Source organism: Pseudorca crassidens, chromosome 11 (genome assembly GCF_039906515.1).
Source record: "Pseudorca crassidens isolate mPseCra1 chromosome 11, mPseCra1.hap1, whole genome shotgun sequence".
NCBI classification, from domain to species: Eukaryota; Metazoa; Chordata; class Mammalia; order Artiodactyla; family Delphinidae; genus Pseudorca; species Pseudorca crassidens.
The window spans coordinates 43,605,132-43,628,046 of NC_090306.1; the positions used below are offsets into that span (position 1 = coordinate 43,605,132).

General features: G+C 40.4%; 1 protein-coding gene across 18 annotated transcripts in view; it reads right to left on the minus strand.

The window, feature by feature from the left end:
• The window catches only part of RACGAP1 (Rac GTPase activating protein 1), a 33,571-nt gene continuing 10,656 nt past the window's right edge, over nt 1-22,915 (minus strand). For 11 of the 18 annotated variants that reach the window (XM_067696484.1, XM_067696489.1, XM_067696475.1 and 8 more), the window contains 16 exons: nt 20,035-20,123; nt 14,169-14,371; nt 13,008-13,144; nt 11,984-12,053; nt 10,259-10,312; nt 9,501-9,581; nt 8,605-8,722; nt 7,999-8,129; nt 7,187-7,351; nt 5,893-5,988; nt 5,607-5,805; nt 3,986-4,091; nt 3,678-3,810; nt 3,428-3,563; nt 1,453-1,561; nt 1-1,146 (listed from right to left, as the gene is read on the minus strand). In XM_067696484.1, coding sequence (XP_067552585.1) covers nt 1,071-1,146; nt 1,453-1,561; nt 3,428-3,563; nt 3,678-3,810; nt 3,986-4,091; nt 5,607-5,805; nt 5,893-5,988; nt 7,187-7,351; nt 7,999-8,129; nt 8,605-8,722; nt 9,501-9,581; nt 10,259-10,312; nt 11,984-12,053; nt 13,008-13,144; nt 14,169-14,371; nt 20,035-20,119 — 1,899 coding nt within the window. In that variant the 5' untranslated portion in view covers nt 20,120-20,123 and the 3' untranslated portion in view covers nt 1-1,070. The remainder of the gene's footprint in view (nt 1,147-1,452; nt 1,562-3,427; nt 3,564-3,677; nt 3,811-3,985; nt 4,092-5,606; nt 5,806-5,892; nt 5,989-7,186; nt 7,352-7,998; nt 8,130-8,604; nt 8,723-9,500; nt 9,582-10,258; nt 10,313-11,983; nt 12,054-13,007; nt 13,145-14,168; nt 14,372-20,034; nt 20,124-22,915) is intronic. The other 7 variants (XM_067696485.1, XM_067696491.1, XM_067696486.1 and 4 more) reach the window with 1 other exon arrangement.

Below are 22,915 nucleotides of genomic sequence, written 5' to 3' on the forward strand. Positions count from 1 at the left end.
TTTTGAAAAAAAACTATTTACTTTTTTCCAAATATTATTCCAAATACATGTTTTATAGGCCACTATGGGTCATAAACATTCTATAAAAGAAAGCATTTTGATAGACATTGGAAATAATTTTAATAGAAGAAAAAGCTCATATTTATCTAGATGTAGCTATGTTACACAGGAGGATTTCAGTATCCAAAGTGCAAAGACAAAATGACTGTGGCTTTTCTTGCCACTCAAAATATTGACAATCCTCCCTTGTAGCCTACTCTTAATTGTTAGTTGAGTGCCAAACAGATGGTACACTGACTTTTAGAAGCAGGGCTTCTAAATGGACAAGGGGGTGGGGGGTGTCAAGCATCAGAATGAATTCAACTTAAGAACAAACTGGCTTTGACCCCAACCAAACCCAAAGTCCAGCCAGAGGCCCATTAGAAATAAATATAAATCGTAGTATCACTTTTACAAGGTTGTGCCACTTAACACTATTAAACCTAATCAATCCAAATTAAAGCTAAGCACACTCCCACTATTAGTTCAGTCCTCACCGTACCCCATTTCTATGAAGGCTCCGTGTTATAGCTCAGTTCATAATGGGGGAAGGGGAATTTCCAAGTTCTCGAAGGAGCCATCCTAAATCTTCTGTCAAAACCTTTCTTTACCCTGCCCTCCCACTCCCCACCCTGAGACAAGTCAATCTTACCAAAGAGGTAGGGCTTCTACCACTGTCTCATGGAAATTACACCAGAGAAAGGTCATTACATGAGAGAATTTGGCTTTAAGGCAAAGGGATGTACCCCCAGCCCCCAAAAGAATCACAACGAATTTCATATCCCACTTCTACCCCTGTAAAGATCTCCCATCTAAAAGCTCCCGATGACAGCACAAGGTGTTGATATTACATTACTTGAGGAGAAGGAGATATAAATAGTTTTCATAAAACCCCCATGCACAATTAAACTTGATTAAAAGCCTGGAGAATGCTAAAAGTAGTAATGAGTACAGGAGGCTGCAGAGCAGAGAGTACAGGTGTGCCCTTCCTTGTAGTCGGTAAACGCTGGCAAGTAACAGGAGACGTGACTTCACTTGAGCATTGGAGAAGCAAAAAAGTTGCCTTGTCGTCCTAGGTTGGTGGCAGACTTGCTTTTGCTCCCAAATCTAAAGAAAAAGAGAATGAACTGGAAAAGTATTCTATAAAAAATGATAAACAACTGTAACATTACTTGACATAATCAATTAAAATAGGAAACCCTCAACAACTACTCTGTAAGCTATTCTTTGTCACCTGAGATGAGGGAGAGGAAACAGTAAAGACCTTCAGACCCTTTTTAAAAAGGGGCTTTTAAAGTCGAGCTGCTAGCTAAGATCTAATTCAATTTTTCTTTCAGTAAGCTTCAGCATGATGGGAAAGAAGTCTAAGGAAGCAGTCATTTTTTACTTCCTGAGCAGGCCAATTTTGCATACCTGGGAGTGTTCTTGGTGAGGGTGGAGCGGACTCTCTGTGACAGGGAGCTGGATGAAGGAGTCTTGAGGAACTGATGCTCAGGAGTGGTCACAGGCCCCAGTAAACTCACTTCAATCAAAGGTAAGACATATTTTTAAAGGAAGGGAAAAAAGAAAGCACTCTTGCAGGCAGCCAGTATTAAGCTGAATATCCTGTGAAACACTTAAGAGCTAAGGTTAGAGACCTAGCAAAGTCCCAGAGGTCAGTTTTGTCATCATTTTATAACACACCAGTATATATATATATATATATTTTTTTTTTTTTTAAAAATTTTATTTATTTATTTATGGCTGTGTTGCGTCTTCGTTTCTGTGCGAGGGCTTTTTCTAGTTGTGGTGAGCGGGGGCCACTCTTCATCGCGGTGCGCGGGCCTCTCACTATCGCGGCCTCTCTTGTTGCGGAGCACAGGCTCCAGACGCGCAGGCTCAGCAGTTGTGGCTCACGGGCCTAGTTGCTCCGCGGCATGTGGGATCTTCCCAGACCAGGGCTCGAACCCGTGTCCCCTGCATTGGCAAGCAGACTCTCAACCACTGCACCACCAGGGAAGCCCCAGTATATTTTTTGAACTATGCAAGCAACTGCTCAGTGAGTAGTTGACATTCATTTTCTGAGTTAAGCCATTCTCACACTCATTTTCTGAGTTAAGCCATTCTCAAACTCCAAACTTCACAAATCTAACATCATTTGATTTTTCCTATACTAGAAAAAACAATATGCTCCCTTAAAAAGGAACTTGCGGGGCTTCCCTGGTGGCGCAGTGGTTGAGAGTCCGCCTGCCGATGCAGGGGACACGGGTTCGTGCCCCGGTCCGGGAAGATGCCACATGCCGCAGAGCAGCTGGGCCCGTGAGCCATGGCCATTGAGCCTGCGTGTCCGGAGCCTGTGCTCCGCAACGGGAGAGGTCACGACAGTGAGAGGCCCCCGTACCGCAAAAAAAAAGGAATTTGCAATAATGAAAGAATAGGTCTCCGAAGCCAGTGAAGTTGGAATGAAACCAGCCTCATGTATTTTTGGTGGCAGTACAAACTGGCAAAAGCCTTTAAAAAATCAAGTTGGGGCTTCCCTGGTGGGACGGTGGTTAAGAATCCACCTGCCAGTGCAGGGGACACGGGTTCAAGCCCTGGTCCAGGAAGATCCCACATACCGCGGAGCAACTAAGCCCGCGAGCCACAACTACTAAAGCCTGTGCACCACAACTACTGAAGCCCATGCACCTAGAGCCCATGCTCCCCAACAAGAAAACCCATTGCAATGAGAAGCCCATGCACCGCAATGAAGAGTAGCCCACACTTGCCACAACTAAAGAAAGCCCGCGCGCAGCAACGAAGACCCAATGCAGTCATAAGTTAAATAAATAAATAAATAAATAAATACATTTATTTTTAAAATCTATATTAAAGAAAGAAAGAAAGAAATCAAGTTGGTAAAACATACCAAGAAACAAAAATGTTTAAAACTTTTAATTCAGTAATTCCCACTCCTGGGAATTTATCATTAGGAAAAAAAAGGTACATACATATAATGTTGATGGCATCACTATATGTAATTATGAAAAGTTGAAAAACAACATCAATACCTAATAGAATATTTAAGCAAATTCTAGTTTACAACCATAAAAATGATAAATAAGATTATATAGTAACAGAGAAAGTTCTCACAAAATGCTAAGTAAAATAAGAAATAATTATATCTAACTTAGTCTATCTATATGTTTTAAAAATATCCATATGGGTAAAGAAAGGAGAATATGGAAAAGTGAAAAAAAAAATAGGATGGAACTGTACAAATTTTTCTTTAACATTCTCAAAATTATTTTAATTTTATTGAAGAATATACATTTCAAACAGCTCTAGCAAAGGCAAGGAGAGGGCACCTGACCAAAAACCAGAGAGGGAGTCAGGCCCTTTAAAAAGCACACCTTAGGCCTTGCCTTACCTTTAACATCTGGGGTCTGTGGTGTTGAAAAGGCATTTGAGTTTTCGATGACATGCATGGGGTCAATGTTCTCTTGTTCCACCATCATGAACTGACTCCAGTATTCCAGGGGTAGTGAAAGCAGGCGCTCTACCACCTAAATGCCATCAAATATGTTAGCAAACTTCCAATGCTCAGGGCTTTTACCTCTCACCATTCTCTCCTGTTATGTTACACAAGTTCACGTATATAGGCATACATGCTTGCTTACCTTGGGTTGACGCTTGATGTCCTGTAACATTATCACTGGATCTGGATTGGGCACAGCATGGGCAACTATTGTAGGGCCAAAGACTTTAGCCAGATTGGCAACATCCATTTTAGTGCTTGGGCTCTGAGCCACTCTAAGTAAAAGAGCATTAAATTAGAAGACTTGTCCCTCTGCTTAAAAGCGGATCAAAATATAAGATCTATAGGAAAACAATTCAGCCCTCACATTCCCTCTCTAACACCCAACCCCATTCTCTTCCCCTTGGCAAAATTCCCTGACTCCCAGAGACAAATTTCTGCTCTACTCACCTCTGCAAGTGAATCATGAGGAAAGCTAATGTGTCTCTGTTGGCCTGGGGCAGTTCACCAACAGCCTGGTACATGGCAGCTATGCTGTTGTCCTCATCTGTGATTTCTATAAATGAAAAGAAAGTACCAAGAGGCCTAGACTTCTTTCCTTTGACAGCGGGCCTTCCAAGTTATCGATCACAAAGTCTCATCTATACAGTAAGCTTCTGAAACTTCTGATTAGGTTCATGACTGCACCAGACTCTAGTTTCATTAACAAGCAGGATATTGGCCAACAGCTCAATATTAGAAATCAGAACTCTTAAAAAACCAGCTCTTGCAGTTAGGGAAAGCAGCTGGAAACTCATGTTTCCAGGAATGCAGACATATAAGTGCAGTGACTACAATTATTAAGAAGGTATTCGTTCACCAAACATGTTAAGAGTCTACTATGTGCCAGGCACTGTTCTAAGTGCTCAGGATCAAGCAGAACTAAACGAAGGACCTTGCCTCATGCTACCGGAGGAGTCAGTCAAAAAGCAAATACCTATCAGACAGTGATACGTATAATAAACAGTAAGGCAGGCAAGAAACTAGAAAGTAATGGTAGCTGTTCTTTCTGACAAGGTGGTCAGGAAAGGTGTTTCTGAGGACAAGCTATCCAAAAAGAAACCTGAAAGGAAATAAAGGAGCAAATCACTCCAGGCTGAGACAACAAACATGATGGCCTCGATGGGAGTAAGCTTGGTTATGTTCTAAGAACTGCAAGAATTCCAGTGTAACTAGAAAAGAAGAAAGGAGGGGAAGGGTGTTGAAAGAAATGATGTTGCCAGGACCCAAATCATGTGGGGTCTTTGGGGCTTGTTAAGGACTGTGGATTTTATTCTGAGACTTTTGGGAAGACTTTGGAGAATACTGAGGACAGAAGGGACATTACCTAACTTAAATTTTAAAAGGACCACTCTAGCTTCTGTGTGAAGATTATACTGTAGAGGGCAAGAGTAGAAACAGGAAAACCAGTAGGTTCTTACATCACTCCAGGGTAAGAGAGGTCAAGATAATAATAGGAGTGACACAGTTTAAATTTAAGATATATTTACAGGGCCTTTGTTGACATGATTTGCCAATGGATTAGATGCTGGGCGTGAGGTAAAAAAATCAAAGATGGCTCCAAGTTCAAAAGGACAACCTAAAACTTGACCAAAAACACAACACAAAGCAACAACAAAAAAACCTGTTAGGACCCTATACAGTTTAGATAGGAAGAGGATAGCCGTGGGGAACGTGGATAGAGTTATTCATCCATCAAAATATCTGAGCAACTGCTATGTTGCAGGCACGTACCAGGCAGGGGATAAAACAGAAAACAGGAAACAGAAAAGTCAAAAATTCCTGCCCCATGGGACTCACATTTAAGGGTTTTTTTTTTGTTTTTTAAATTCATTTGGCTGCACTGGGTCTTAGCTGCGTCTGCTGGGTGCAGGATCTTTGTTGCGGCACGCGGAATCTTTTAGTTGCAGCATGTGGGGATCTAGTTCCCTGACCAGGGATCGAACCCAGGCCCCCTGCATTGGGAGTGAGGGATCTTAACCACTGGACCATCAGGGAAGTCCCACATTTAAGTATTAAGATCTGCCCTTACCTGCTGCTTCCATAAAGGTCTTGTTTAGCCGAAAGGTCAGAAGGGGTTCTTTGAGGTTTCGAAGGAAGTCTTTCAGGAGGCTACAGATAGCATGGATGTCATCCACTTTGCTGAGGAGGGGTACAGTTTTCACTCTGAGGAATTTCTCTTTCAGCTCTTTTACTGTCCGGTCACAGCCTGAGATCCGATACAGGCCTGTCTATTATCAAGATGACACTTTCAGTTAAAAACCTCTTAATTACTGACACAAGTAACAAATTCACCCTCTCCAAGGGTGGACTCTTACCTCGGTCAGCCCTCTCTGCTCAATCTCATTTACACAGTGGACAACAATTGAAGGGATCATTGGAGAAGTCTGGGACACATAATCTGCCAGCATTCCCTGAAAAAGGCGAGTTTAAAATTAGTATTTACACCACTTAGACCAGCAGATGAAGACCAATGGAAAGAGCCATCCCCAGACTAATATTCAGGCTGGGACATCATGTTTACTTTTAAATTCCTCTTCCCAAAGCATGTATTAAAACAAAGACTCAATTATTTTCCTACCTCCACACCAGGACTGATTTATGGTCACATATACCACACTCTTGCATGAACAAGTAATAAAAGACCACTAGCTACAACTCTGCCCCTGCTCCTCTTATAGTCAAGGGCATCAGAAAGAAAGCAATAATGAGATCACAGGTATGGAGTATAATATAAACTAATTTATTACTCTAAAAAAGAAAGCCTTTTCTATACTGTAATTATTCTTAGTAAGAAAAATTATTTAACACAACTAACTCACAGTTGATCATGACACAAACCTATCTGTAGGAGAGAACTCCATGGTTCTATATTAGAATACAGAAAATTTGTAAAAAATTACATGCATGGATAAGAACTCTTAAGATTAAAGAAAAGTAACCTTTGCTTTGCTGGAGGCTGGGTAGCAGCATAGCCATTTTGTTTTGATTCTTGCTACTGTTGCTTATAACAATAATTTCTTAATGAATCAAACTTTAGAAATAATCTAAAGAGCATAGTATGGAATATCTCTAACATAAGAAAAAGAATAGTCAAAGATGAAATTACATGATGGCTGGGATTTGCTTCAAAATAATTCACTGAACAGGGTGAAGAGTAGATGGGGGTATTAATAAATCAAGACTGGACACGAATCAGTGATTGTGGAAGTTGAGTGATAGGAGCTAGGGTTAGTTATACTAACCTCTCTACTTTTGTATATGTTTGAAATTTTACAAAATCGGATGGGATGGGGAGGGGAAGGAGGAGGCAGAGAAAACGAAGCGGGGGAGGGAAGGGAGAAGGAAAATAGGATGAAAACAAGGAAAGGGAGGGAGAGAGAAAGGGGAAGGGAGGGAAGGAAAAGGAAGAGGAGTTTGGTTTAGAAAGGTTACTAAACAGACAGACAAACCCAAATAGGATTCTGCTGCAGGTTAACATTTTACAATTTCTATTCATTATTTGTGGGAAAAAATATATGTGGCATCATTAATTTTTGAAAAAAATGACCTAAAGCTTTTAAAAGCTAAAGAAGCCATAACACAATGATGGTTCCCACAGGTCATACATACTTCTCCGATCTTGACAGGTGTCCCTATCAGGGTAGGAATGCAGGGAAGGGGACAGCGGTCCCGACATTCTGGATGAGAGACCACACGACAGTCTCGACACTTCAGAGACAGCTTGCCAAACTTTATTCGCTTTCCACATGGTACACAAGATTCGGGTTTAATAACCTGAGGATGAAACAGGAAGTAGTATGAATTAGAAAATTATCATCATATCAACCGATGTTTATTAAGCACTTAGCATGTGCCAAACAACTTCCTCATCCCTTTACACATATTTACTTGTGTAATTCTCACAATAATCCTATAATTTTTTTAAGATAAGGAAACAGAAGTAAAAGGTGGCTAAGTAACTTGCATAAGGGCATCCAGCTGCAAGGGATCACTGTACAGTAGTGGAAAGAATTTGTTGGCAAGGAGTCAGAAAACCCCCATGTTAACTTTGCTACTTACTATCCTGTGGCTCAAACAAGTCAGTTAATTCCTCTGAGCCTCAGTCAGTTTGCTCGGGTTTTTATGAGTAAATCAAGTGGGACAAAGTTAAAACGTGCCATGTTCAAGCATGAAATGTAAATACATGTCACTAAAAAGCACAAACAACTGCTTCTGAAAAGTTGCTTTCTTTTAATTTAATATTACTCACAGAACGGAAAGATACACACCCTCTGTAACCCTGGAAAGTGGGATAAGAAGGAGGAAGGAAATTCGACATTTAACTTTACAACACTAAAGTATTTAAATTTGTTGCTAGTAAATATTACTCCCACAATTTAAAAAGTAGATGTGCCCAAGAGCAGCAGCAATCCCAGATTTACCGTCTTAGAGACAAAGTCATGCAGGCGCATCCCTCCATTGCTTTGTGGAGTGCTGGAGCCGTCTGTGTCGGTTTTTGGCTCCAGCTGCCTGCTGCTCAAGGTGGAGTCACTATTCCAAGGCTGTAAAGTACCTAGAAAGCAGGCAACTCTAAGCTTTGTGTCTTAGGTATTTTGTTCCTTCTGAATTTTTTTTTTCTTTTTGTTGCGCTGCATGGCTTGTGGCGTCTCAGTTGCCCGACCAGGGATTGAACCCGGGCCCTCGGCAGAAAGCGCAGAGTCCTAACCACTGGACCACCAGGGAATTCCCCCTTCTGGATTTTTAACCCCAATTTTAATATAACTGGTAGATAACCAGTAATCTGTAACAATAATCAGAAGTGAATACAATGGCTATGCAAAAAACTGTTTCCAGAGAAACAAGTTATATAGTGGTGTAGGCCAGGCTAGCAAGCCAAAGGTAGGGCATGACACAAACAGTGCTCTGGCCCTCAGTAAGCAACTACCCAAAACATCCAACCCCTGCCTCATGAGGGTTCTAAGAAACCAATTCTCCCCAGATTTTACCAGTTGTTTTACACAGGCAATTCAGCCACAAACCCAGCAGACCTGTTTTCCTTCGGCTCCTGGTCCAATATGGCACAGTCTCAATAGTGGACACAGCTTCAATGGGCCCGCCATCATTGGGAACAGTAACTGTAGTTTTTGCAACTATGGATTCATTTCCCTGAAACAAAGGTTGTAATGAGGGAAGGATAAATCTAATTTCCCCTCTACTATAGGTGTTTTGGAATAGTTAAAAAATTCCTGAGTCTCAGGAATTAGGTCAGGACTTAAGGACTTAGCTCAGGTCAGGACTTAAGCCCCCAGCCCCAAACACTCTTAAAGTTGAAATCTCATACTTTCAAATAGAAATACAGGTCACAGGAACACACATACAAACAACTAAGAACCACACATAAAGCTGACAGCTGTTTACTACTCTATTCATATGGATGATAAGGATCCTATTACACAGAAAAACGCTCACTGAACATCTCTCTCAAAATAACACTGCAATGTTGACTTAGGATTTTTAATGCTTGGGGCCGCTAAACTTTGATGTGTTCAAGACCACAATTCTCTTGGCCTGGCTATTCTTTTATGTATTTATTTATTTATGGCTGTGCTGAGTCTTCGTTGCTGCGCACAAGCTTTCTCTAGTTGCAGAGAGCAGGGGCTACTCTTTGTCGCAGTGCGTGGGCTTCTCATTGTGGTAGCTTCTCTTGTTGCGAAGCACGGGCTCTAGGCGCGCAGGCCTCACTAGTTGTGGCACTCGGGCTCAGCAGTTGTGGCTCGCAGGCTCTAGAGCATAGGCTCAGTAGTTGTGGCACACGAGCTTAGCTGCTCTGCGGCATGTGGGATCTTCCCAGACTAGGGTTCGAACCCATGACCCAGGGTTCTTAACCACTGGGAGATTCTTAACCACTGTGCCACCAGGGAGGCCCTGGCCTGGCTATTCTTACCTGGTCTGCTGTGGAGCCAATGGAACGAGTTTTCTTTACAGGTCCGGGGGGACCATCAATGAACTGTCGGCTACTAGAGCGCTAGAGATGGGGCAAAAACCAAGAACTTTAGTGCCAAATAGAAGATCTGAAGCACAAAAGATAAAATTATTCCATTGGATAACTTGGATGCAAGTCCTAGGTACCAGGACTGTGCACTCTCTCACTGCCTATTTCCACATGAAGCTTAAGTTGTACCAACACAAAAATGCCCTCAGTGCCCTATAAGAAACAAGCAAGCTTTGGAAAAATTTAGATGACAGCACCAGAAAAAGTAGAGTGGAATCCTATCTAAGGACATGAAGTCTTTGGAAACATATTAAGGACCCTAAACAAGCACAAAGATAGATCTCTGTATATCCCATTATACACACATTTCATCTGAAACTTATATCAGAGCACAAAAGTCCTGCATAAAAATTCATATGACAACTCAAACAAACTTAAATATATCCTTTTACTCTCCATGAATGAACTGAGAGCAGCCCAGAAGAGTGAAACAGGATGGGATCCTGTCCTGAGTTAGGACATCAAGGAACATCAATTACTGCCCCTGCAACATGGATTCTCTTGTAATCTGTGTTTAACAACAGCTAGAGCAACATGTCAGGAATGCAGTACAATGGCAACATTTCTGGAGAAAAGTCTTTTATTGTTACTTTGTAAAACCAAACAAACAAACACAAAAAAACCCCAAAACTAAACAAAACCATACATACCCTCTTTTCTCTCTTCTTCAGTTTAAAAGTCTTGACCAAAGAAGAATCCCAATCCTGTTGACAATTAAACTGTATTAATTTCTTTCTTTGGTTAGTCCTCCCCTAAACCCTGTACAAATAAATTTACAGAGAATTTTAAAGGCCTCTTGAGTCAGAGTACCTAACTCACAATTTGGGGAGACAGAAAGGGAGGGTCTCAAATGTTATAGCTATAGAGCTGTAGTGAGTTAACATGCTTTCTTTCCAAAATTGAAGCTATTATAATAGAATCAGGAATCAATACCAAAGAGGCAAGAAAAGGTTAAAGAATCAACTTCTGTCGTGATTATCTTCGGTGCCCGGTCCTTTATTTCTGATTATTTTTGTAATTAGTTTTAGAACTTACAGAATGTTGGGCACTATACTGCTGGCGTTAGATGTGAGCCTTACTCTTAAGGGATTGCTATCGTCTAATCAGATGTTCTGTACAATGTAGCCACTTTAAAAGTTCTAATTTAGGTTTTACATCTCTCAATCATCCCTCCTCCTTGGGCCCTAAAAAAGACATTCATGTGGACACTGAAGAATTATTTGTCTTTCACTGTGGTCTAGTTCACTTCGCTCATTTTAACCATTTGCATTCATTTTTAGTAGCTACCTATGACCTCCTGATCCTGATCATCCCTGAAAACACAAAATCCAAAAACAGTCGTATATAGCTTAGCTAAATAAATTTAACCTCTCCAATTTATGGTCAAGTGATTTAGTTACTGGTTGTTTGATTCAGCTTCAGTTACAACAGATATCATATCATAGGTCTAGCTCTAAAATCAGCCAGTAGTATATTCTAGTTTTATTACATATCCCAGACTATGTCATTCCTTATTTCAAAAAGGTGATACCTAATACTAATATCTACAAAACGGCAATTATTTCCCTAGTCAAACTCTGACAATTTGGACATAAAACCCTGCCTATGTAACAAGTAGTTGTCATTTATTTTGCTATCATCAGAAAACCAACTACTAATAACCTCCTGATTTATTGTTTTGTTTGCTAGCTTCCAGCCAGTAAAATAGGAGAGATACATAAACCAATAAACTACAAGTCTCTGGAACATCAAAGATTGAAATATCAGGAGATGACCTTTTATGGAGAAACACCACCATAAGTTACAAGAAGGGTTCTGCCCCACAAAAGCAGGGTAACAAACAGCTTAAACAGGTGAACCACTGTTCATCAAAGCATTATCTAGTGCCTGGAAACTTTCATCAGTCTTCTGGCTGAAGTTTCAGGGCACTGGTTTCCTTCTAATTGTGAAGTATGTCTAAGTTTTCCTCAAGAACCAGTTTAATTTAGAAATAAGGCACAAGTCTATTCTCCCCAGAGCAGCAAATAAACCCTGGCTGGATAGAGTCTTGCTAATTATTATTATTATTTTTTTGCTAGCTGGGGTTTTAATAAGTCAAGATGTAGTAATCAATTAATACAGGCAGCTCACAGATCCGTTAAATAAATTTAACCTCATGCCAAATCCTAAATTCTATATTCTCACTTCCAAAAATTAAATATATAAGCCAGTCTCTTACAGCTTATATTTATATTTTTAAATGCTAGTCAGTATCTATAACGTATCAACTAATAAAATAGTAATAAGGGAATTTTAGAAGAGAGGACAGGAGAGAGATTCCTGAGGGAGCAGGGTTAAGAAAAATAGATAACTCTCAGAAATCAAGTGTTCATTACCAGCGATTCATCAGTCTTGTCAAAGCTGATATCTGATAAAATGGAACCAGATTCATCAATGGTTGACAGTCTAAATGAGTGAAACAGTAGTGTTAGAAACAAAACTGGAAAGTAAAACCCACCAACACCAGAACAAGTCACACTTGTCAGGTAACATCAGCAATTTCACAGTAGCATCTTCCCTGTGGAGATAACTACAAGCTCAAACCCTAGCTGTGGTGGGTTGCTTTTTATGGTTTTCATGGGGGACTATGTGTGTGTGTGCAGGAGCACACATGCAGCACAGTTGCTATTTCAGCTAAGGCCTTATAACAGAAGTTGAAAGTTACATTCAGGGGTATGGGTGCTATTCCCTGCTGAGTCTGTACTACAGGCTACTAAAAATCCACAAGGCAGAAGAGCGAAGTTTAATTTGATCCCAATTGTGGTTGCTTTCTACAAGAGAGAGTATTACCCAGCATTAGCTTTTTAAGAAATTAAGCCTGTACATCTTCTTAGTTATAAAGATTCCCCATAAAACAACCAGGCAACAAAATAAATAGCTCTAAAAGAGTGCTGACCTTTCCCTACGTATTGTATTGGGGGTGTTAAATTGAAAGCCTGGTTGAGACTATTCTAAATAGCGATGCAGTGGAACCAAAATTATTGTCTGGTCTTGGCTCACAGAAGGCCCTTCTAAACCAGAAGAGCTACGAGAGCTCTATAGAGAGTAAACACTGGAAGTATTGCTGAACTGCCACTTCCACCTTTAGGTTTCTTAGCAATGTGCAAGATTAGTTATTGATGTGCAATTCAGCATCAACATGAAATTTTACCCATGATGAAACATCCTAAGGAAAAATAAAAAAATAAAATAAAGAGGGAGGCCTCTGCGCCTTTATTTCCCACACACCCTTCCTCCAAAGTCTTTTTCTGCTTTATTCAGCACACATTCCAGAAGCAGTATATCTAAGACTTTAGATAACAAGAACTTATGACAGCTGTGTTGCTGATGATCAGATAACAACACATGCAGTTCCCCCACCTTTTGTTCCCAGCATTGCCGCTGGATGGTTGGCCTCTGTTGAGAAAAGCCAGAGCTGATCTTTGCTCCTCGCTTAGTTGAATGCTGCCAGATGTGTCACACATGAGCATCTCTCGAATCAGCTGAATCTGTCTTTCCTACAGACCAAAGCAGAGTAAAACAGCCTAACTAACCAGGGGAGAAAGCTTCACCTCAAATTTATGGGACAGGCAGACCAGAAGACATTAAAATACAGCATTATGCAAATGAGCCTTCAAGAAGGCTGCTACACCAATAGCATATTAATTCACAACAAGCCCAGGTTGTGTCTCCGATTTCTGACTGGTAAAATGAACTCCATCTAGAATAGTGGGGTTTCTGCTATAGGACTTTTGGATCAAACCGCTAATCCAAGAGAAGACAGTACTGCAAAATGAGAGTCCCAAAATAGATTTCACATAGCAAAAACACTTTAGTGTCAGCTAATTAGGACAATTATTGGCTTCTTCTACAGCTCAAAGCAGCCACCCACCTTTCTAAATGGTGGAGCAAAATGCATTAAAATGGATATAAAGCTGTGATGCACTGGAACCAGACAATTTGAGCTTACTGAGGCATCTAACACTGTACGAAGATGAATTAGTCCCTCCTAGCAAAGGCTTGCCTTTGTACCATGACCCACCCTGGTACATCAGAATGATAATGCTCTATGTTCTAGTGTTCACATTGGTTGAATACATCTATCCCTTTACCCTAAATTAAGAGCAGTGATGAAGGAAAGACTTAAGAGTTGTCCTGCCTATATCAATGACAAAGTACTAGCTATTGACATCTTATATGAGGATGTTCTAGGTAGCACTTATAATCAACAATGAGACAGATCAAATATGCTAGGATTTATTTCTCTGCCTTTCCCCTTAATTTTAATTCTTTAAATTCTCATTTGAAATCTGTCTATTAAGTAAAAGTTTCAGGTCTAAAGGAGAAAAAATTTTTTAAATTTAAATTTCAGCCTATGAAGAATAGGATTCCTTGGCTGCAATTTCAGCTCCAATCATAGACAAACTGCTTTTAGTTCTTTAATGTAGAAGAAACTGGGTATACCTGGGCAAGTGGAAACATTACCCGTTGATCTTCCCCCGTCCCCACTGTCACAGTTCTAGCATAAAAAACAATACACACCAGCTTTTCACAGTCAGCCTCAGCTCGCTGTCTCCGTTTGATCTCTACATCCACCTGATTGCGTGCATGCTTCAGCTTAACATCCAGAGCACTACGCTCAGTCTCTACTTTCATCAAAAGATCCTTGTATTTGCCCAGCTCGTGATCTGTTCTCTGCCACTTTTTACGGAATTCTTCAAAGTCCTTGGCCAACTGGATAAATTCTAAGAAAAGGGGGAAACTTTAATAATTCAAGCACCAAACACAGTATAAATGCTCTAATAAATGAGTCCTCTGGTTAGTTTTACTCCAAATGCATAATTAAGGGACCAGATGAACTATGGGCAAATCCATCTGAAAATAACCAGGAGCAGATCCTGGATATATGTCCATCACTCTGGATGAGAGTTTTGTGGGGAGCAATTCCTATTTCAATAGGCCAGTTACTTTTGGCTTAGCCAGTGGCATCTGCTATGGAATAAGTAAGTCATTAGTCACCTGGCTCCAGATGTAACACTAACAGTAAAAGCTCCTGAACAGAAGGCAATCAAAGGGGATACCTTTGGGGTAGCTGTCACCCACCAGGACAGTTACAGCTATAAAACAAAAACAGTCTCCTTTAGAGTCACGCATTGCTGTGCCAGAGAGGCGTTAAACAGCAAATTCAAATGTAACTGTAGTATGCTCCAGTAGATATAGATTAATATTACAGATGTCTAGGCCTACAATTGCATTCAGCTATATAATTATACAAATACTGATTTGAAAGTAAAGAGCCAATTTGCCTTTGCTGTTTAACACAGCCCTGAAGGGTATGTAAACATTCCAGTTGGAAAGACAGAGGAAGAGAAGATCATACTAGCTTTGGGTGAGTCACTGATAGAGGAACGTGGACTCTTTTCAAATGTCTGCAAAGAAAGTATCCCTTCTAAGGAAGGCAGCACCTCAAAGCATGATAACCCTGGTGGCATCCGTTCTTATCACCTGCTACTGGCAAAGACTATTCTATAATGCCTTACTATTCTAGTTAACCTCAATCTACCTCTAAGCTTCACTCCACCAGCATCATGGAGGAACTTTCCAAGGTGTACATCTGCTGCAGGTTAAACTAACCCAGTTTACGGCTGAAACTAGGCCAAATTCACACAAAGCTAGCAGATTCTCAGGTAGTAAGGGTACTTTTCCCATTTGAATTTAACCTGAGAGCATAGAAATAATATAGTGCTTTTTTAAAGCAATTTTAATAATTTGACTAAATTTCAAACTTACAAATTAGGATAACAATTCAATCTAGAGAAACCAAGTCTGATACATATGGAAACAGGTTTTTAGTAAACAATCGATTTTAGCAAAACAGGATATTATGACTTAGTTATCTTAGACAACGCAAATATCAAGGATCTCAAAAAATAAAATATATTATTACAAAATTCAAATAGTTTTAAATGATATACTGGTTTAGTTAACAGTTTGGAACACATTACTAAGGGTTTTTTTCTCCTTAACTTAAACAAAAAGAAAACAAACAACATATCCTTTTGCAAATTTAACTATTTCAAAATTACAGATTCATAAGAAAAAATTAAAAACAAGAGCTGGTTCTTAGCCATGTTTACTCTCGCGATTCACCAAGCAATGCACTTATTATTTGCGTACTTTTCGATGTATGTGATACTTCCATTTGAAAGAATAAAGAACAGGAAACACACTTTTCAACTACACAGTCTGAAAACTTTCTAGCTCCACACTGTGGTCAATTAAATGTTTCTAAATATAGTGTTGCCTACACACTCAAATACTTACTGAATTGAAAAACAATTCTGAGAATGAAAAGATTTTCATTTGACCTAATTTTGCTGGCTTGCTTGGTCCTTAGGATACTCCTTGAAAAGTCTTATTAAATTGGGGTTTTAATTCCCATTCGTTAATTGGCATACGTTACAGGTCTAACTGCATTGGATAACAGAACTGAAACCAAATAAACTATCAGTTCATTTCAAGGAAGGAGTTCCTATTTTAATAGTACAAATGGTTAAATTACTAGTTTAGTTTGTTAGACCAAAACCAGAGCATTTGCATACATAATTAAGATATTACTTTTATGTACAATTCTGTTATGAACTAATTGTGCTAGCATGGGTCAAAAAGGCACTTCGGACCATAGACCAGGAAAAACTTTGATGCTGGCGATCAATAAACACAAATGGCATTTTTTTGGTCAGTGTGTGAATCACAATTTAATTTGGTACTAGCCCCTGTCATGAAGTATACATTCAAAAGGTTTATTAAATTCAAATTGTCTCTTTAAAAAAGTTATGTGTATATTAAATTACAAAATGCATCTATCAAAAAGGAGAAAGGAGAAGGGAAATTTCCTTAAAACAAATTAAGAATAATCCTAGATCCATTAAAAAAAAAAATCAGGACTTGGTTCATAGTTCAGCAAAGAGATTAAAGCAGCTCCAGAAATCCTGTTTTTTTCAGCTCACTCCTGCTAAGGCCTTTGTAGAGGCTCTTGTCTTTCTCACTACCTTCTAAGCTTCTTAAGGGCAAGGACCCTGTGTCTCTTCTGCTTTTTTATCCCCAGGGCCTTACACTCTACCCAGCACACAGTAGGCACTTAAATGTTAAATGAGTGACTGAGCAAAATTGTTGTTCAGATCAAATTTAAACTCCAGGCATCCAGGCCCACCTCACCAGTCTGATCAAACTTCCCATCACTACCCAATATCCTCTTTCTAGCTAAACCAATTTGTCCCTGCCCCAGGAAAGACCTGTATTCATTTCTGTCTTCTCACTTAGGATCAAGCTATGCTCTCCAAATGGAACGCCCTACCTACTCTTCTTCTTCTTCTTTTTTTTTTTTTGGCTGTGCCACGCAGCTTATGGGATCTTAGTTCCTTGACCAGGGGTTGAACCCGGAACCACAGCAGTGAAAGCACTGAGTCTTAACCACTGGACCGCCAGGGAACTCCCCACTCTTCTTTATGTACCCATTTTTCTAGTCCCAACTGCTCTATGAATCCTTTCCTAATTTGTTTGCTCCATTTTTCTGTACTTCCCCAAAGCATACATTTTTATACTTGTATTATCTTCTTTTTCATGAGACAGAATCCTGTCTCTGAAACTTAAATACCTTAATCTTCTTGAAGACAGGCACCATGTCACATACACTTTAGTATCACCTACTGCATATAGCATAGCACCAACCTAGTATGGTGTTGGCACACAATAGGCACCTGATAAATATTAAGTTATATCTATTCCTAATTTACACACCAACGTCAAAAAAGTTCAGGCGTCCCATGATAAAAATAGAAGATAAAAATCATGTAGATTGGGGAAAACAAAGATAAAGTATCTAGGTTATTAAAGTCATTTTATTTGAATATTAACTTCCACTCTGATCTTTCGGTAACCTTGGACTTAGCTTGAAAAAAAAAAAAAACTATAACTATACAAAAAGGAGAAAGAGGAATGAAGTTATTATGATGAAAAGCAAGAGTAAGGAGTCAGGGGACACGGAGGGATGGGAGGAATTCCTAGGATCTAAGAAGAGGACAGACTGGGGTGGTTGCAGAAAAGGAAATTCTAGAGTCTAGAAAACACTAAGCCACTTTAGTTCCTCAAAAGCCAACATTCCGGGACTTCCCTGGTGGTCCAGTGGTTAAGATTCCACACTCCCAATGCAGAGGGCCCGGGTTCGATCCCTGTTCAGGGAACTAGATCTCACATGCTGCAACTAAGAGCCCACATGCTGCAAATAAGACCTGGCAGAGACCAAAAAAAAAAAAAAAAAGCCAACATTCCAAGTTAGGGATTTGCAGAGGGGACAAAACGTACCGCTGGGCTTCCCTAGTGGGGCAGTGGTTAAGAATCCGCCTGCCAATGCAGGGGACACGGGTTCAAGCCCCGGTCTGGGAAGTTCCCACATGCCGGGGAGCAACGAAGCCCATCCTCCACAACTACTGAGCCTGCGCTCTAGAGCCCGCGAGCCCCAACTACTGAGCCCGTGTGCTACAACTACTGAAGCCCACATGCCTACAGCCCGTGCTCCACAACAAAGAGAAGCCACAGCAATGAGAAGCCTGCACACCTCCACAAAGAGTAGCCCCCGCTCGCCACAACTAGAGAAAGGCCGCGCGTAGCAACGAAGACCCAAAGCAGCCAAAAAAAAAAAAAAAACCAACAAAACCAACGTACCTCTATTTTATAACAGAAATCAAGGGAAGATAGAAATTTGCTTATAAAATAAAGGTTCTTGTAAAAATAATATCTTGTATTTTGGGGGGCATAATTATTTCAAAAGGTATTTTCACAACTAGTATCTCATTTATCTCGAAATCCTCATGGCAAAATTCCTTTTTTACAGATGGAGAAACAGACACAAAAATAACAGTTAAAAGCCAGCAAGAGTTACTGAGACTCCAAACCTCAGGTTCCTCCCTCTGCCCCCAAATACTATCAGCTGCCTCCTCCTAGAGATCTTAATCACAATCTCTTCCACCCATTTCTCCTTATTTCCACCTTCACAATCACCACTCCAGTTGGGGCTCCCCATTGCCTCTTTCCTGAGCTATGGCAACCATGTCCTAATCAACCTCCCAGCCTCCACTTCTGATGCAGCCTCCACCTCTGCCAGGGTAACCTTCAAAAAGCACGGTTCTGATTAAACCACTTCCCCTTACTCTTATTCCCCTCACACTCCACACCCTCTTGTCTCCACTCAGGTGGCTCCCCTGACCCTAAATGCCTTCTTTCATGTCTGTCTGTTGGGATCCTACCCTATACCTAATCTAAGGCTCAACTCAAACCCTACTTTTTTCCATAAAGCCATTATTTGCTGAGTGAACCTGAATTTTAAGATCTCTTATTCAATACTCCTCCCCACTAGACTCCAAAGCAATCCATCTTCTGAGATGATGTGACCTCAAAGAGAAGCCTAATTAGTATGCCATCATGGTTATTGAGTTGGTACCAGACGATAGGGTCATGCAACAGCTATTAGAGAGAGAAAAATAGAATATTGTTTTGAAAGACCTGTAAGTAGATGAGAGCTATCAAAAACATGAATCAAATTAAAGAAAATATTGAATGGCACAAGCAAGACACCATTACTAAGTACTATGGAGATTGTTTTCTTTTTAAGTTTAAGACACAGCTCTTGCATTACTTTTGTACCAATGAGACTGACTTAACAGCAACACCCGCTAAATTAGGTATACATGAAAACCTGAAATAGGAGAGCATGGTAACACAAAGAAAAGCTGGTAAAGAAAAATTCCCTTACATCACTTAGGTCAGTGCTATCAGCCCCACCTTTCTTTCTCACTAATCTACTTCCCAGAAGACTACTGTGTCACCACCTTTTTCTTCCCAGCTCTCCACCCAACCTTAACCCTTTATTACTAAGCATCAAATAGGTAGGTGAAAGCAGATGAACTGTCCCTCCTTCAAAAAGAAACTGTCATTTTTCTCCTCTTCAATTGAAAATGTTTTATAGAACACAGGGAAAACCCCGGATAAAAAATGTAGACAACTACTACTCTGAAGAAAAAAGGCAACATCCTTAGAAATTCAGTAGATTTTGCCCAGTTTGTGATAAGAAAATAAAACTGACGACTAATGCCAACTATGTAGTGAAAAGAGAACCCTGATAATGAAAAAAGTCTGGGTAAAACCCATTTAAAAACAACTACAGAAAAATAAGTGACCATTTAGAATGAGTGTCCATTAAGCTTTGACCATAGATAAGTGACCATCATTTTCTTTTTAGATAACTCAAGTGAAAAACAATTTTAGGATTGGAATACACTTTGGCTTTGCAGAAAACCGAAATCTGAAATCTGTTTTTTCTCTTCACACGGGCCAGCTCAGAATGACTTACGGACTTCATTTCCTTCACTGAGAATCTCCATCCGGCGTACAAGCTGCTCAAACAGATTCCGCATATTCAGCATCAAAGTATCCATCTTTCTGCCAAGAAATCAAATATACATTAGGGGTCCTGCCATCTCCCCCAGACAAAAGATTCAGGAGCAATCCAGTACAGTGATCAGTGACTAACATCTGGACTCTTCCATGTGTAGCTACCACTATGAGAATCTCGAGCTGACAACTGATGTTTTTTGTAATCCTTATTATAAAAACAAAGTTGGAATGTTTAAGACTCATTTGAAAATTACAAACGCATTTCAGTCCCCTGAATATAACACCCCTTCCTGCCTACTTCTTTTCCTCCACTCTGCAATCACTCTGGAGCTGAGAAGCAATTAGGGACAAGTATGTCAGTTGATTGCTAGGTGACCAACTACTTAGTCAAGCCTATCAATATAACATTTTTGCCACTTTAATCCTGCTGCACTTTGGAGACCTTCCATGTAACTTAAAAGGTTTATTTTTAATTTCATCTTTAGCTAGTACCCCTGTTGCAACTGTCTTTTAAAACGCAGTACATGGTCAGCACATTTCCTACCAACAGCGCAGATGGCGTCACACAAGTGATTAAGTGGGGAAATTGCCAGCTCAGCAGCTCAAGAATTATTTCTGTAATGCAGGGCTCTCTGCTGGACTGCGTGCAGGGACTATGTCTAATAAATTTATACTAAGTATAGGCAAAGGATTATGTTGTACCATATTCTGGCATCAAGGAGACAATACACCACCTTCACAGTTAGAAGGGCAAAGGAAAAATCATTTGCTACTGTGTTCTGTAATAGTGAATTTCAGGCTTCATATTCCCCCCCGCAAAGACTTGCTGATATTACATTAAAAATGGTGTCCTTACAGGCAGTTCTATTCCAAATAGACTTTAACTGGGAACACTTTAAGGAACTAAGATCTTCAAAAAAGGAAGAAATCAGTGGGATTTTATGAAAATTATCAAGGAAATGAAATTAAAAAATCAAGTTTCATTTGAAAATTGAATGTTCTCAGAAACACCATTAAAGGATTCTTCTTATGTTTCTCCTAATCACCCCTTCAACATTCTAGTCCAGGCCCTTTTTTCATGCATCTAAATAAAATTTTAAGAACTCTTTTACGAAGGTTTAGTGATTTTACAATGTTTGTAAGATTGTACCATAAGCTATGAGGGCAAGAAAGGGCAGAAAAAACACAAAGGAAAAAGGAATATATAAACATAAAGATATTTTCTATTAAATGCTATAGACTTATTCATCTGTACTTGTATGATGGTTGCTCTAATAGCAAAAAAGCTTTCAATTCCAAGCTTGGATGCAATATATACATGAATCAGGGCTGGAAACCAAGATTTTCAAATGGCAATGTATCTGTTCCAAGCTACATAATCACGGCAAGCTGCTAAGCAACCAGACCAACAAATTTATTACAAAGCTCTTCCTCTAAACTAAGAACAAAACTAAAAGAATAGCATTAAAACTGGTAGGAAGAGATGTGGAAGTCATGGAGATGCCCATGGGTTTTAACAATATGACAAAAAAGGCAAATACTTCTAAGTGCTACAGGACAGAAAACAGGGGCAGGGCATTCAGTAGCCTATTCAAATGATGATTTCCTTTAGCTCCCAATAAAAATGAAAGACAGTGATCAGTTTTGTTTTTGTTTTTTTTTAAACATTTATTGCATCCAGCATATTTTGGGGGGGCCGCACCTTGCAGCATGCAGCATCTTAGTTCCCCAACCAGGGATTGAACCCGAGCCCCCTGCAGTGGAAGCGCAGTGTCCTAACCACTGGACCACCAGGGAATTCCCAGTGATCAATTTTTTTATTTTTATTTTTTTGGCTGTGTTGGGTCTTTGTTGCTGCGCGTGGGCTTTCTCTAGTTGTGGCCAGTGGGGGCTACTCTTCATGTGGTGCACGGGCTTCTTATTGTGGTGGCTTCTCTTGTTGTGGAGCATGGGCTCTAGGCATGTGGGCTTCAGTAGTTGTGGCGCATGGGCTCAGTAGTTGTGGCTCTCATGCTCTAGAGTGCAGGCTCAGTAGTTGTGGCTCACGGGCTTAGTTGCCCTGTGGCACGTGGGATCTTCCCAGACCAGGGCTCAAACCCGTGCCCCCTGCAGTAGCAGGCAGATTCTTAACCACTGAGCCACCAGGCAAGTCCCCCCAGTGATCAGTTTTAATATGGGGTATTATTGGTTTCTATCATCTCTGCACTCATCTGTATATTCTGAGACTATAAGACAGTGAGCTCAGTACATAGGGAAACTTTTATCTGTCCAGGAATGCAGAAAAGGAAAATGTGACAGTGCAACTAGGGTACTGAAAACTGGTTATTTTAAAAAAAAAGAAAGAAGGGACTTCCCTGGATGGCGCAGTGGTTGAGAACCCGTCTGCCAATGCAGGGGACACGGGTTCGAGCCCTGGTCCAGGAAGATCCCATGTGCCACAGAGCAGCTAAGCCTGTGCGCCACGACTGCTGAGCCTGCGCTCTGGAGCCCGCAAGCCACAGCTGCTGAGGCCCGCATATGCCTGGAGCCCGTGCTCTGCAACAGGAGAAGCCACCACAATGAGAAGCCCGCGCACCGCAGCAGAAGTGGCCCCCGCTCGCAGCAGCTGGAGGGCCCGCGCGCAGCAACAGAGACCCAACACAGCCAAAAAAAAAAAAAAAAAATATATATATATATATATATATACACACACACACACATATATAAATGGCACTACCCTTAAACACACACACACACAAAAAAAAAAATTCAGAGGGTTTTTATGTCTTAAATGACAATACAACAACCTGATTCCTTGTCTCCTTTAAGAGAAATCCCTCATTTTCTCAAGTTCCTCT